Below are 13,271 nucleotides of genomic sequence, written 5' to 3'. Positions count from 1 at the left end.
CTTCAAGGAAATTAAACCTCTACTAAGTTTCCATTCAAATATTGAGCAGATGTTATGCAAATAAGCAACAATTTAAATAAAAACAAGAAGCAAACTTCACCATGTTTTTTGAGTTACCTAAACTTCACCAAACCTAAACTATACTTTGTGTTGGAATGTAACAAAGTACATTTGCACAAGTGCTGTGCTTGAGTATGAATTTGAGGTACTTTACTTTACTATTTTCTGAAAAATTGTACTTTTTACTTTGCAGCAAATATTTACCAGCTTTAGTTACTTTATAAATTAAGAGTTCTTCATACAAAACACATGAAGAACTTGTAAAATATAACAATATTTAATATAATATTTTGATGTAGATTTAACTACTGAACAGTATATTTAAGTAAAACTGAAACAATTAGTGGGTTGACAGAAAATTAAGTAGCAACTATTTTGATAATCTTTAAACTGAAATGTTTAGCAAAAACTTTTACTTTACTTTTTATACTACAAGTACATTTTCCTGATAATACTTGCATACTATCCTGAAGTAACATTGCATGGCTTTACTTGTAATGCTATTAGTACTTTTGAAAGGAAAGGATTGGTTTAAGTTATATTAAAGAATGTTAATACTTCACCACCTACTATACTTTATTTGCAACCCACACATCTTTTTAAAATGTTGGCAGGAAACACACAAACAGCTACAAGCCACATAAATAACTGCCTTCAAGGACTGCAGACTGGCAGCACACTGAGAACTATATCCTCTTTAGTGAGGCAGCTTTTATTTTACCTGAGTTGACATCAAACGAGAGTTCAACAGTAACAACATAACAACACAATTCATTCACTGCTGCTCTGGTTTTCTCTCATTCAGGGTAAGCTAACAGCCAGCTTCACTGACACCCCTTCACCTCTCACCCCAACCAGGGTAAGACCACGGCTGGTCTCTGTACGTTTGGTCTGTCTTCACCTCTCACATCCACGTTTCAAACAAATACTTCACCCACAAGATGACCATTTGTATATCAGCTACTCACCTCGTGTTACCTTGAATTCTTAAAGAAAACCGTTTTTCTGTCATGCCTCCATGGTGAACAGAGAACAAAAAAACTGAGGCTTCTTGATGAATTGACCTATGTTATCATGGAGCCCACACTGTCACTAACTGCACTCCCTGGAAAAATGTCAACGTTTTGGAAAAACAATAAATTGATTTCAGAGAGAAGCAGACAGAAGGTTTTACAATATGTGTTTGAAGGATTTATTGTGATTGATCGTGAAATACTTAGTTAGGTTTGGGAAAAGATCGGAAAATACTTAGTTAAGTTCAGGAAAAGATCGGAAAATACTTAGTTAGGTTTGGGAAAAGATCGGAAAATACTTAGTTAAGTTTGGGAAAAGATCATGAAATACTTAGTTAAGTTTGGGAAAAGATCGGAAAATACTTAGTTAAGTTTGGGAAAAGATCATGAAATACTTAGTTAAGTTTGGGAAAGGATCGGAAAATACTTAGTTAAGTTTGGGAAAAGATCGTGAAATACTTAGTTAAGTTTGGGAAAAGATCGGAAAATACTTAGTTAAGTTCAGGAAAAGATCGGAAAATACTTAGTTAGGTTTGGGAAAAGATCGGAAAATACTTAGTTAAGTTTGGGAAAAGATCATGAAATACTTAGTTAAGTTTGGGAAAGGATCGGAAAATACTTAGTTAAGTTTGGGAAAAGATCATGAAATACTTAGTTAAGTTTGGGAAAAGATCGGAAAATACTTAGGTTTGGGAAAAGATCGTGAAATACTTAGTTAAGTTTACAAACTCTCGCGACTCGTGCAGAATAATCCAAGACTCATTAATCCAGTCATATGTTCACTACTTCAAAAACACGTGCATCTTCGGTAAAACCTTAACATTTAAAACACGTAGTGATATAGTTCTGATATAGTTCTGCTTTTGTTAAACGTGGCCTCCATTTACTTCAAATCATCAAGACTTTTCTCAGTGTTTTGAGTTTTAGAATTTCACAGGTCTGGGTGTTACCAAGAAGAGTCTTGTTCTTCTTTTTAATAATACGATTGTGTAATATAATAAGATATTAAATGTGATACCCAGCACTTCTTAGTTGTTTTTACCTAAAGAATAATCCACACTATAGCAAGATTCAAAATCTGTCCCCGAAATTACTTCCCGGCGCTTTGAATCCTCTGACTGTGTCGGATTAATATCTGAATGTGTTTGTTTTCATTCATCTTCTCTCCCTTTGTGTTGACATCCTTCACTCTGGCCACGCTTTTATTTACAGGTTGTGAGCGACCAGCTAACTATTACATCTCACCATTCTTTCCTTCGCTGCTATCCAGGATCCATCATCTTGCTTTTAATTGTTGTATTACTTCGTGTCTGTATATGATTTGTATACTGTATATATGTTTGCACTGTACATATATACACTCAGACTCACCAGAGCACTAATAGCAAATGTGTGGATGAATAAAATAATACTGAACACACTGTTTTCACTCTTTTAGTGGCCACTTTTGTCGTCTTTTCTTGAAACCTTCACTTCTTTACTTCACCTGATGTTTCTTCTTCCTATTTCATAAGTTCTCCTTCATGTTTCCAGCTTTTCTTTTACTTCTTCTTCACTTCCCACGTCTCCTTCCCGTGCTTTCATCCACCTCTCTCATGGTATTCTTCGTATCCGTTCAGGCCCGGAGCCTCCGACCGACATCGTCTTCAGTGAGGTGTCGGAAAACTCTCTGACGGTGTCGTGGACCAAACCCAAGACGCCCATCAGTGGTTTCAAAGTCACCTACACCCACACAGAGGAGGGTGAGAACTGACATCCATGTTTTATTTGATTTATTTAACAATGATATGTAACAAGTCTCTGTTATTTTCTCTTTCAGGACACCTCTGAGTTTATTATGGCTTTTACTTTTCTTGGCTACTTACCAAAGAGTCAGAGATGTAATGTTCAAATCATATATAATCTGATTTTTATATATATATATTACAGTAATAGTACAGTACTTTATATTGTTTGAAGCAGAACCTTCAGTATTTGGATCAATGTGGAAGAATAACATTGTTTTTCATGCGCTGATTGATTTAGATATTCTACTCTGGGGCCAGAACACAGACGAGCTCGCCGGCGTTCAGCCACAATCGATTAGAGTATCAGTGAATCTGCGATGTCCCGCACGTTTCAGCTTCCTTTGTGTCTGCAGGTGAGCCGGTGTCCGTGTCCCTGGACTCGGACGACTCCACCCTCGGCCTATCGAAGCTCTCACCTGGTTCTTCTTACGAGGTCAGCGTCATCTCCGTCCTCGGACTGGACGAGAGCGATCCGATGAAAGACTTCGTCACGACACGTGAGTCCTGTTTTATTGTGTCTTAGCGGAGCTGCTCTTGGATGCAATGAGAATGTAACAAATGTTCAAATATGAAGCATCCTGTGTTTTCTAAGTGAGATGTCTTTACTTTAAAAACGCCCCGGCATTACTGCATCATGAGGTGTTGTTTTTCAGCAGTTATGAGAGTTTCCTTTTTTCTATAAGATTCACTTTAAGAAAGTCAAGAGTTCAAATTTTCGTATTTCTATACGTATCGCTAATTTACTTCAGCGGTATGAACCTAAAATCAGCACATTAACAGTGATTTAATTGCAATAAACAGATAAAACTACATAATGATGCTGATTTGTAGAAAATATGTGAATTCATGCTTTGTCAGGTCTGTAAGCAAGACGACAAGCAAACAACTTTTAAAATGTTTGTTTTCTGAATGGAGTTTGGATCCATCAGTGCTAGGCTAAGCTAACATTGAACGTAATCTAGGGATGAATTCGGCAGAGATCTTATTGTTTATACACGTATATTTATACACATAGTTTGAGTCTGGTCTCAAAAATACCACAAATATGTGACCACATACAATACTCTTCTCTCTGCTTTCTTTGTTTGTCTGTTTTTTTGCCTTTTTTTGTGAATTCAAACAACGTGTCGTCATTCAGTAATTGTTTTATTTCTGGTGCAGATGAATAAAGATGATTCTCACCATCTTTATGTCTCTTTTAGTCCCCGACCCGCCGAGAGACCTCCGGGCCTTAAACGTCACGGACACCAGCGCCTTGTTGTTGTGGCGTCCAGCGATGGCCGCCGTTGATAAGTACGCCATCGTTTACGGCGCCGGGACCGGTGAGTGATGTCATCCGCCCATCAAACACCCAAGAACCAGAACTTTATGTTTCTGCATCAGAATAGCTTCAATTCACAGTAATGTCTCATTTATTTATGTTGATGCATAAATGTGTTCATCACTGTAATGTTGCAGCTCGTACATGTGGAGCTCTTTTTCATATATATAGTTTATAGATTAATACAGATTTATCGATACAATACATCATCGTTTATTTCTTGATTATATTTTGTATTATTAATTTGAACCTGGAAAGTGACTAAAGTTATATAAACAATATTTACCGAGATTAAATTACAGATTTCTCTGGCGTTGAAAATAATTTTGGGATTACATAAATAAACAACAGATTATATATTATAGGTCTCTTCAGTTTTAGACATCTTGATGTGTAAAAGTTACATATTATACCTTTAATTACAGCAGAGAACCATAATAATGAAACTAATAATAATAATAATAATAATAAAACGTCTATGATTGATTGTTTCTGTGTGTTCAGACTCAGAGTTGAGGATCACCGTCTCTGGAAACGCAGCGGAGCAGCAGCTGAGCGGTCTGGAGGGATCCACCACGTACACAGTCACCATCAGCAGCCTGCTGGGCAGCTCGCAGAGCCCAGAGGCCTCCAGCAGCTTCACCACCACCGGAGGTCCACACACACACACTCACTCACTCACTCACTCACTCACTCACTCACTCACTCACACACCTTGAAGCTGTAGAAATAACCAGAAGGCCTCCCGTCTTCCTCTCCAGGCTCTGGTAGCGGTGACGGTGACGTCCCGCGTGATCTGCAGGCCGACAACGTGACCCCCCGCACCGCCATGTTGTCATGGAAACCACCCTCAAATCCCGCCAGCGGCTACAGACTGACCTATCAGAGCGAAGGTCAGGAGACGAAGGTGAGAGGAGGGTTTGACCTATCAGAGCGAAGGTCAGGAGACGAAGGTGAGAGGAGGGTTTGACTTATCAGAGCGAAGGTCAGGAGACGAAGGTGAGAGGAGGGTTTGACCTATCAGAGCGAAGGTCAGGAGACGAAGGTGAGAGGAGGGTTTGACCTATCAGAGCGAAGGTCAGGAGACGAAGGTGAGAGGAGGGTTTGACTTATCAGAGCGAAGGTCAGGAGACGAAGGTGAGAGGAGGGTTTGACCTATCAGAGCGAAGGTCAGGAGACGAAGGTGAGAGGAGGGTTTGACCTATCAGAGCGAAGGTCAGGAGACGAAGGTGAGAGGAGGGTTTGACCTATCAGAGCGAAGGTCAGGAGACGAAGGTGAGAGGAGGGTTTGACCTATCAGAGCGAAGGTCAGGAGACGAAGGTGAGAGGAGGGTTTGACCTATCAGAGCGAAGGTCAGGAGACGAAGGTGAGAGGAGGGTTTGACCTATCAGAGCGAAGGTCAGGAGACGAAGGTGAGAGGAGGGTTTGACCTATCAGAGCGAAGGTCAGGAGACGAAGGTGAGAGGAGGGTCTGACCTATCAGAGCGAAGGTCAGGAGACGAAGGTGAGAGGAGGGTCTGACCTATCAGAGCGAAGGTCAGGAGACGAAGGTGAGAGGAGGGTTTGATTCATTTGTCCCAAAACAAAAAGTGTCTCTCCTAAGTAGCAATACATGGATGTAAAAATACTCTGTTACAAGTAAAAGTCCTGCATTCAAAACTATAAGCTATTGGAGCTATTTTAACTACTTTATATACAGTTAAATGGTCCAGTGGTTCCCAACCTAGGGGTCGGGCCCCACCAAAGGGTCACCAGAGGAACCTGAGGGGTCGTGAGGCGATTAATGGAAAAGAGAATAAAAATAATCTGTCAATCACTGTGTAGCCCCGCCCTAAAGCATCCCCTGCTTTATGGTCTGTTTGACTCTAAATGGACCATAATGTACTAAATGAACATCATGCTGTATTGAAGAAGACTTGAAACTAGAGATTGAGACCATAAACTCATGTTTACAATGTTTACTGAGGTAATAAATCAAGAGAGAAGTAGAGTCATTTTCTCATAGACTTCTATACAACCAGAGGAGTCGCCCCCTGGTGGACATTAGAGAGAATGCAGCTTTAACACATGAAGCTTTGACTTCACTCTTCAGAACCTGAGGTTGCCGTCTGGTTCTGGCAATCAAAAACAAAAACAAATAAAAATGTACCAAATATTTTGAATATGAAAACATCCATCCTTAACAAAGACAAACAAAACAAAAGGACAAAAAAATGTCTTTGTGCGTCTTCACAGGAAGTGATGGTGGACGCCTCGCTGACGGAGTACAACCTGACCAGACTTCACCCCGGATCCAAGTACGCGGTGCAGCTCCAGGCCGAGGGAGGAGGCCGATACTCTGCTGCCATCTCCACTGACTTCACCACCGGTAACGGCCTCGACCGCTTTACACCGTTATCATGAGGATGTACTGATGGAGAGCTAACGTTCCCGCCTCTTGTGTTCCTCCTTCCTCCCTCCTCCCTCCTCTCCCTCAGGCACCCTGAGGTTCCCCTTCCCCACAGATTGCTCCCAGGAGCTGCTGAACGGCATCAGGACGTCCGGCGAGGCGGAGGTCTTCCCTCAGGGGAAACTCGGGACGCCGATGATGGTTTCCTGCGACATGGAGACCGACGGCGGCGGCTGGACGGTACGGTGACGCCACTGACAGCCAGAATTAACTAAGTACATTTAGGACAAATGTAACGAAGTTGTATTTTACTTAAGTCTTTAACTTTTCATGCTACTTTATATTTCTGATCCAGAACAATTCACAGAGAAATATTGTACTTTTAGTTCATTTATCTGAGATCTTTATATTTATATATAAATATAACTAAATTACCCAACAGTTTACGCTAATGGTCGTAAAAGTCATTGTTTTTATATTTTCTTTTTATTTATTTACTTTTATTTATTGTTGTTGTTTTAATTGATAACAACATGTATTCTTCTTTTGTTACTATTGATAGTGCGGTCGTAGTACTTTTACTGAGGTAAAGGAGGTAAAGGAGGTAAAGGAGGTGAAGGAGGTAAAGGAGGTAAAGGAGGTGTTCCTGTGTGTTTCCTGTCTGCAGGTCTTCCAGAGGAGGAAGGACGGCTCCGTGGATTTCTTCCGAGGCTGGAAGGACTACACTAAAGGATTTGGGAGTCTGAGTGGAGAGTTTTGGCTCGGTGAGAAAAAGAGAGAGAGACTCTCTAAGACACTAAAACATGTTGGGAATACACAGTCAATGTGGTGTTTACAGCAAAGTCAACCTAAATAAAGTTAACAGTAGTTTAAGCGCTGGGTCAGATTGAGAATAAAGGAAATTTCACTGCAGCACAAAAAGCCAGACTAAACTGTTAACTATAGCTCGTAACAAACGCTCTTTAAACTCACCAAGAACTCTTCTCCATTGACTTTGACTCTTTCTGACTCTGCACGACATCTGCAGGTCCTTAAAATGTCTTTTTTTTTCATTTTTACCAATATAGAGCATCAAACTGGAATCTTAAGGCCTTATATATGTAAAATATCTGTCCAGAAATGTGACGTTGTGGATTAATGCTCGTTGACGCGTCGAGATTCTCCAGAAAATCTACCAATTCATAACAATTTCTCCCAGCATTGGAACATTCAGGCTGCCGTACTTTGACTCCCAAAGGCATCAAATTCAGTGGTTTTAAAACTCCAAATATTTCCCCAATGTTCACCATTCGCTGACTGAAAACTTCCGGCATGATTTCCCCAAACACACGTCTTAGATTTCTTAATATTTGATCTTTAAAAGATCTTAAAAGGTATTAAATTAATCTCTTATAGAACTCAAAAATGATTTTCCAACAAATCTTAAACTTTACAGCTGAAGTAATTTGTTGACATAACTATTCCACGTGGAGTAATTTCTCTTGTATTTTCATGACAAAAGCACCAAAAACTCAAAGTAAAAAGCTTCAGTTTAATGTGGAAGTGGAGAAGAAACGAACATTTGGTTCTCAATTCTTCATCAAAGTCAAACTTCAATGTTTTCAGCAGGAAACTCTTTACCTGACCAGATCCAGACTACTGCCGCTAACAAGGGGGATTCTGGGAAAAAGAAGTGAACAAGTCCCTTTATGAAAACAAGTGTTTGGATTAGAGGTTCAAAGCATCGACGTTTAAGTGGCAGGAAATTTGGAATCCAGTTTTTATTCCAGAAACCTTAAAAAGTCAGTTACTGCTTTGTTCAGAAACAACAACAACATTAAACCAGAAGTAAACCCAAGCAGGAAGTCGTGTTTATCTGAGACAGTTTTATCTTCGCCGCTTCAGGCCTGGAGAGCCTCTACAACCTGACAGCGATGACCCGGATGAGTCTGCGTGTCGACCTGCGGGACAAAGACGAGGCGGTGTTCGCCAAATACTCGATGTTTGAGCTGGTGAAGAGGCACTACAAGCTGATCGTGGGCGGATACAGCGGCACCGCAGGTCAGAGGAAACGTGCTCGGTTAATGAGAGAGGAGAAGCCCCGCCCCTTCGCACCATGGGAGGGGAATTTGGAAAACTAATTTGTATGGTAGTCAACGGCAAGAGACAAATAATGTTTTGATCCGTTTGAATTGAGCCATGAATTACACATATGATGTTTTTTTAATTTAGAAGATCATTTAGCATGTCAAGAACATCTCAGTTTGTTGTAAAACTGTTAAAATATATATTAGAAGGACGACACATTTGTGCGTGGAACATAGCTACGTTAGCTAGCTAGCTAGCTAGCAAGCCAAGCTAACGGCCATGTTGGTGTAGGTGACATATTCAGAGACTAAATGTTTCTAATACAAACTAAGACAAAATTATCTTTTAAATTGACAAATTTAATTTGTGTAAATCATGACACAATTCAAACAGGATCAAATTTGTCTCTCGCCGTTGACTACCGCACATATTTTTTCAGAGATAAAGTTCCATTGGAGACACCAGAAGGGGCGGGGCTTCACCTCTCTATTGGTATTTAATCTCAAACGGTTTCTTGTAACATCTCCTGAAGGAAACCAGTGAATAGCCCTTTACTGCTGGTGTCTCCTCTCTCCTTCGTGGTCTCAGGTGACTCTCTCAGCTACCACAGCCAGCGGGTCTTCTCCACCAAAGACCGCGACCTGTCCCCCTTCATCACCCGCTGTGCCATGTCGTACCGCGGAGGCTGGTGGTACAAGAACTGCCACGAGGCGAACCTCAACGGCGTCTACGGCACCGACGTCCGTCACCAGGTGAAGCGATGAGAACCTTTACAGTATATTGCTGTTAGTGTGGACGTGGTCTCGTTCATTAAGGTGTGTTTGCCAGTTTAGTTTGGTTCGCTTGAGCTGGAAGTTGAACTTGTTCGGTGGTGGTGAAGCAAAACAAAACGACAACAGGATTTTCTGACAGAAGATTAAAAACAAATCGATACCACGATTAAATTCTTCTGCAGGTCGTGAAGTGTTGAGAAAGTAATCTCCCAGTCTGTGTGAGCGGTGTTGAGCCTATACAAGATCATTTGATAACCATAGTAAACATAACTAACTATTAGTTAGTAGTAGTTTTGTTGCCTAAACTTAAGTTGTTTCCTGTGAAGACTGAAGTTTATTTTGAAAAGACTGTTTTCATGTAACGAGTAGAAATTGACACGTGGACGTTTGTAGGAAGATGCATGAAAAATGAGGAGAAAACTTTTCGTAAGATATCATTTGAACTGTTTTATGAGAATACGCTCTCATTAACTGAGTGTGTGTGTGTGTGTGTGTGTGTGTGTGTGTGTGTGTGTGTGTGTGTGTCAGGGTGTGATCTGGACCGCCTGGAAAGGAAAAGATTTTTCCGTCCCGTTCACTGAGATGAAGATGAGACCAGCAGCCTTCAGTCCTCCAACCAGAGGATGAGGACGATGAACTGAACTAAAGACATGACGCATGATGGACAGCAGTGTGTACACACTGGTGCAAACACACTCACACAAACACACACAGAGGAGAGGAGATGAAGACGTATTTTTTAATTTGTATAGAGGTCAGTTATCTGTATGTTATTGTACAGTTTGTATCTTCTTTTTAAAGCAGGGCTGCTCCCACCGTCTCTATATTTAAAGGGCCAGTTCACCCAAATTACAAAACACACACACACACACACACACACACACACACGCGCACACACACACCACTCTCCAAAAGTTGCCACCAAAGCTTGACTGTGTGCTTTTAGCTTGCAGAAAGTTCACTTTTCTAATATATAATATTTTGTTTTGTATGTCTGTAAGAATTGAAGAAATCACCAGTTATCGGCAAAAGAAAGTGGAAGCTTAGCATCAAAATGTCTGCAGATTTAAACATGAACAGCTTCCTGTTTCAGTGGCAACGTGTTTCACAATAAAAGCAGCCTAGAACAAGCTGGAATTAAGGGGCAACGTGCTGCTTTAGCAAAGCTCTTCTTCAAATGTTCCAATAGAAATAGAAGGTTTAGAATCGCTGTTTGAATATCAGCTGAACAAATCACTTTAAAGAGACACTAACTCAATATTTACATCCACTAAATGGTTTGAATCACTTCTTCTTTTGGGGTCAAAACTATTTCAAATGTACATAATACGTTTAGTGTCTGAATAATACTCGTATGTTAGAATAGTTACTGTAGGAGAGACGTCACTATAACAGCTGATTCCACAGTTGAACGGTTTTGTGTTTTCTACCCGTCAACCAACACACGTCTCAATCTTCTTCCTCTTTTTAATAATGCAGGCTCACTTTTAAAGGTGTAAATGTAGCCGATGTTTGCAGCACTTTAACCATTTTCAGGTTTGATGGACCAAAACTTTCTTTAATGTAAATAAATACCAGCCAGCTGCCAAAGAGTTAAACATGCAGTAAAATACAGAATCGTGATATCATTTGTTGCTGGTCTAAATAAAATGAATGATTGTTTTGAGCTGGAATTTCTGCAAAAAATTATATTTCTGATCAAGTCCATGTGTTTTAAAGCTCAACAGCGCCACCTGCTGTAAGGTATTTCAGATACACCTTCTTATATATATTGTCTGTGGGTTCAACCTTGGAAACAAGCAGGTGAGTGATGGAGAGTTTAGTTTGTCCTTCTGTGTTTTCTCTGCAAATCTCTCCGTGTTTTATTGTTATTTTTAATAAAATGTTTAAAAATCAAAGCTGCATAATTGCTTTTGTTGATCAGAGGATAAAATACTGAAAATACTCAGTACATGCTGAGGGAGAAAAGTACTGAGGACATTTATTATCTTTATATATAAATATACATATAAATATATATATATATTCAGTCACTTCAGCAATGGTGGAAGAAGAAGGAAGCGATCAAGACCCGTTTGAGAGGAGAACTTTGAGGAGAACCTTCAGGCCAAAGAGCTGATATCAGATCAGCCTGACCTCACAACCAGACAGCAGACTAGCAGGAAAGGGAAGCAGCACATGAAGCTTCTCCACCAGCTGAACACCAGACAGGTTTGGCTAGCTGGATGACGTCATGCTAATAACTTATTTAGCTTTTTAAAACAACGGGGACAGATCCAGCACGGACAGTTAGGGAGTGAGGGACATGAAGCACCTGCTGAGACATGATATATAGTTATAAATACATCATTATATATATGTGTGTGTGTGTGTGTGTGTGTGTGTGTGTTTTATATTATACTGAATATTATTATATGATATATATATTATTATATTATACTGAGACTATAATAAGATGTCCTGACGTGTTTGTCAAAGTGTTATTTTCTGCTTTTTTTCATGTTGGAATAAAGGTTAAATATTTAACTGTAAAGTAGCAATACGTGTTTGATACCTTAATGTTTTTGCATTAAATCCTTCTGGGATGTGGCACAGCCCTACCGAGAACATGTTCCACCAGCCGCCACTGTATTCTTTATATATATATATGTTCTCTCACCTGTTCTCTCACCTGTTCTCTCACCGGTTCTCTCACCGGTTCTCTCGCCTGTTGTCTCAGCTGTTGTCTCTCCTGACCGTTCTCTCCCATGTTCTCTCACCTGACATTCATCTCTCCTCTTCTCTCAGCTGTTCTCTTACCGGTTCTCTCACCGGTTGTCTCAGCTGTTGTCTCTCCTGACCTTTCTCTCCCATGTTCTCTCCCATGTTCTCTCACCTGACATTCATCTCTTCTCTTCTCTCACCTGTTCTCCCACCAAACATTCGTCCCCAATTAAAATATCAAATTAACATTCAGGTTCTTTGAGTTCCCTTTAGATCAGATGAACTGTTGTTAAACAGTGTTTTTAATCCTCAGAACACATCACTGCTGTGTGTTGTTGATTTGTTACATTAACGCTGTGTGACCCACTTCAATGGGTTATTTAGTGAATAATCAGGACCATTTGTTCTACTCGGTACCTTCATTGAACCTGTTTTAGATTTAATCTGATGTATCTGTGAATGATGTTAAACAGGAGGAAGAAACCAGTTTGGTCCAAACGCAGCAGGTGATGGAGGGGAAAGTGGAGTTCCTGCCGTTGTCTTTTCATGCTCGAGTGCAGATCCCAGACGTCCTTCTAAACACCCTTTTGTTTTATTTAATTGGTCCCCGGGGTGCAGCCTCCCCACCCCACCCATCTGCTCACCGGGCGGCCAATCACATCAGTCTTTACCTGCTCTCTTGTTTGTTTACAGGTGTGAGCTGGGATGTCACCTGGGACGGGCCTGCCAGGCGGGAGGCCCAGGTGCTGCCGGTCCCGCTGTCAGTGTTCAGGTGACTGTGATTGGTCGAGGGACGAGGGTGGAGGCAGATCTCAGGTCAGCACTTTCCAGGGAAGACTGGAAACTGATCCTGAAACCACAAGACAGGAGGTTCAGGAGACACCCGGAGGAGCGAGAGGTCGACAAATCTGCCAACGATCAAGACAATAAAGGAGACGTTGAGGAGAGACACAGGTGAGATCTTCAGGCGTCGCTTGAAGGGTTCGTACGGAGCGCGCTCAGTGGAAACCAACCAGGAGCCTCTCAACCAGAAACCAGGTACGATGTTACTCGTCTCCTCCTCACTGGAGAGACGATTTCACTCTTTATTGACTTACGTTCTCACAAAAAATGGTGGAAATTGCTCCTCACAGTTTAGTCCATCTTTAAATGTCTTA

General features: G+C 40.9%; 1 protein-coding gene across 1 annotated transcript in view; it reads left to right on the top strand.

Moving 5' to 3' along the window:
• Nucleotides 1–11,309, top strand: part of LOC142939175 (tenascin-R-like) — a 44,640-nt gene extending 33,331 nt beyond the window's left edge. The window contains exons 11-21 of the mRNA XM_076082394.1: nt 2,693–2,815; nt 3,214–3,357; nt 4,063–4,182; nt 4,686–4,835; nt 4,943–5,088; nt 6,418–6,550; nt 6,660–6,811; nt 7,239–7,335; nt 8,456–8,611; nt 9,227–9,390; nt 9,940–11,309. Of these exons, the coding sequence (XP_075938509.1) occupies nt 2,693–2,815; nt 3,214–3,357; nt 4,063–4,182; nt 4,686–4,835; nt 4,943–5,088; nt 6,418–6,550; nt 6,660–6,811; nt 7,239–7,335; nt 8,456–8,611; nt 9,227–9,390; nt 9,940–10,038 (1,484 nt within the window). The 3' untranslated portion in view covers nt 10,039–11,309. The remainder of the gene's footprint in view (nt 1–2,692; nt 2,816–3,213; nt 3,358–4,062; nt 4,183–4,685; nt 4,836–4,942; nt 5,089–6,417; nt 6,551–6,659; nt 6,812–7,238; nt 7,336–8,455; nt 8,612–9,226; nt 9,391–9,939) is intronic.
• The last annotated feature ends 1,962 nt before the right edge of the window (nt 11,310–13,271 follow it).

Source organism: Anarhichas minor, unplaced genomic scaffold (assembly GCF_050575085.1).
Source record: "Anarhichas minor isolate MPS153535 unplaced genomic scaffold, ASM5057508v1 ptg000094l, whole genome shotgun sequence".
NCBI classification, from domain to species: Eukaryota; Metazoa; Chordata; class Actinopteri; order Perciformes; family Anarhichadidae; genus Anarhichas; species Anarhichas minor.
This window is presented reverse-complemented; position numbering and strand designations above follow the sequence as displayed.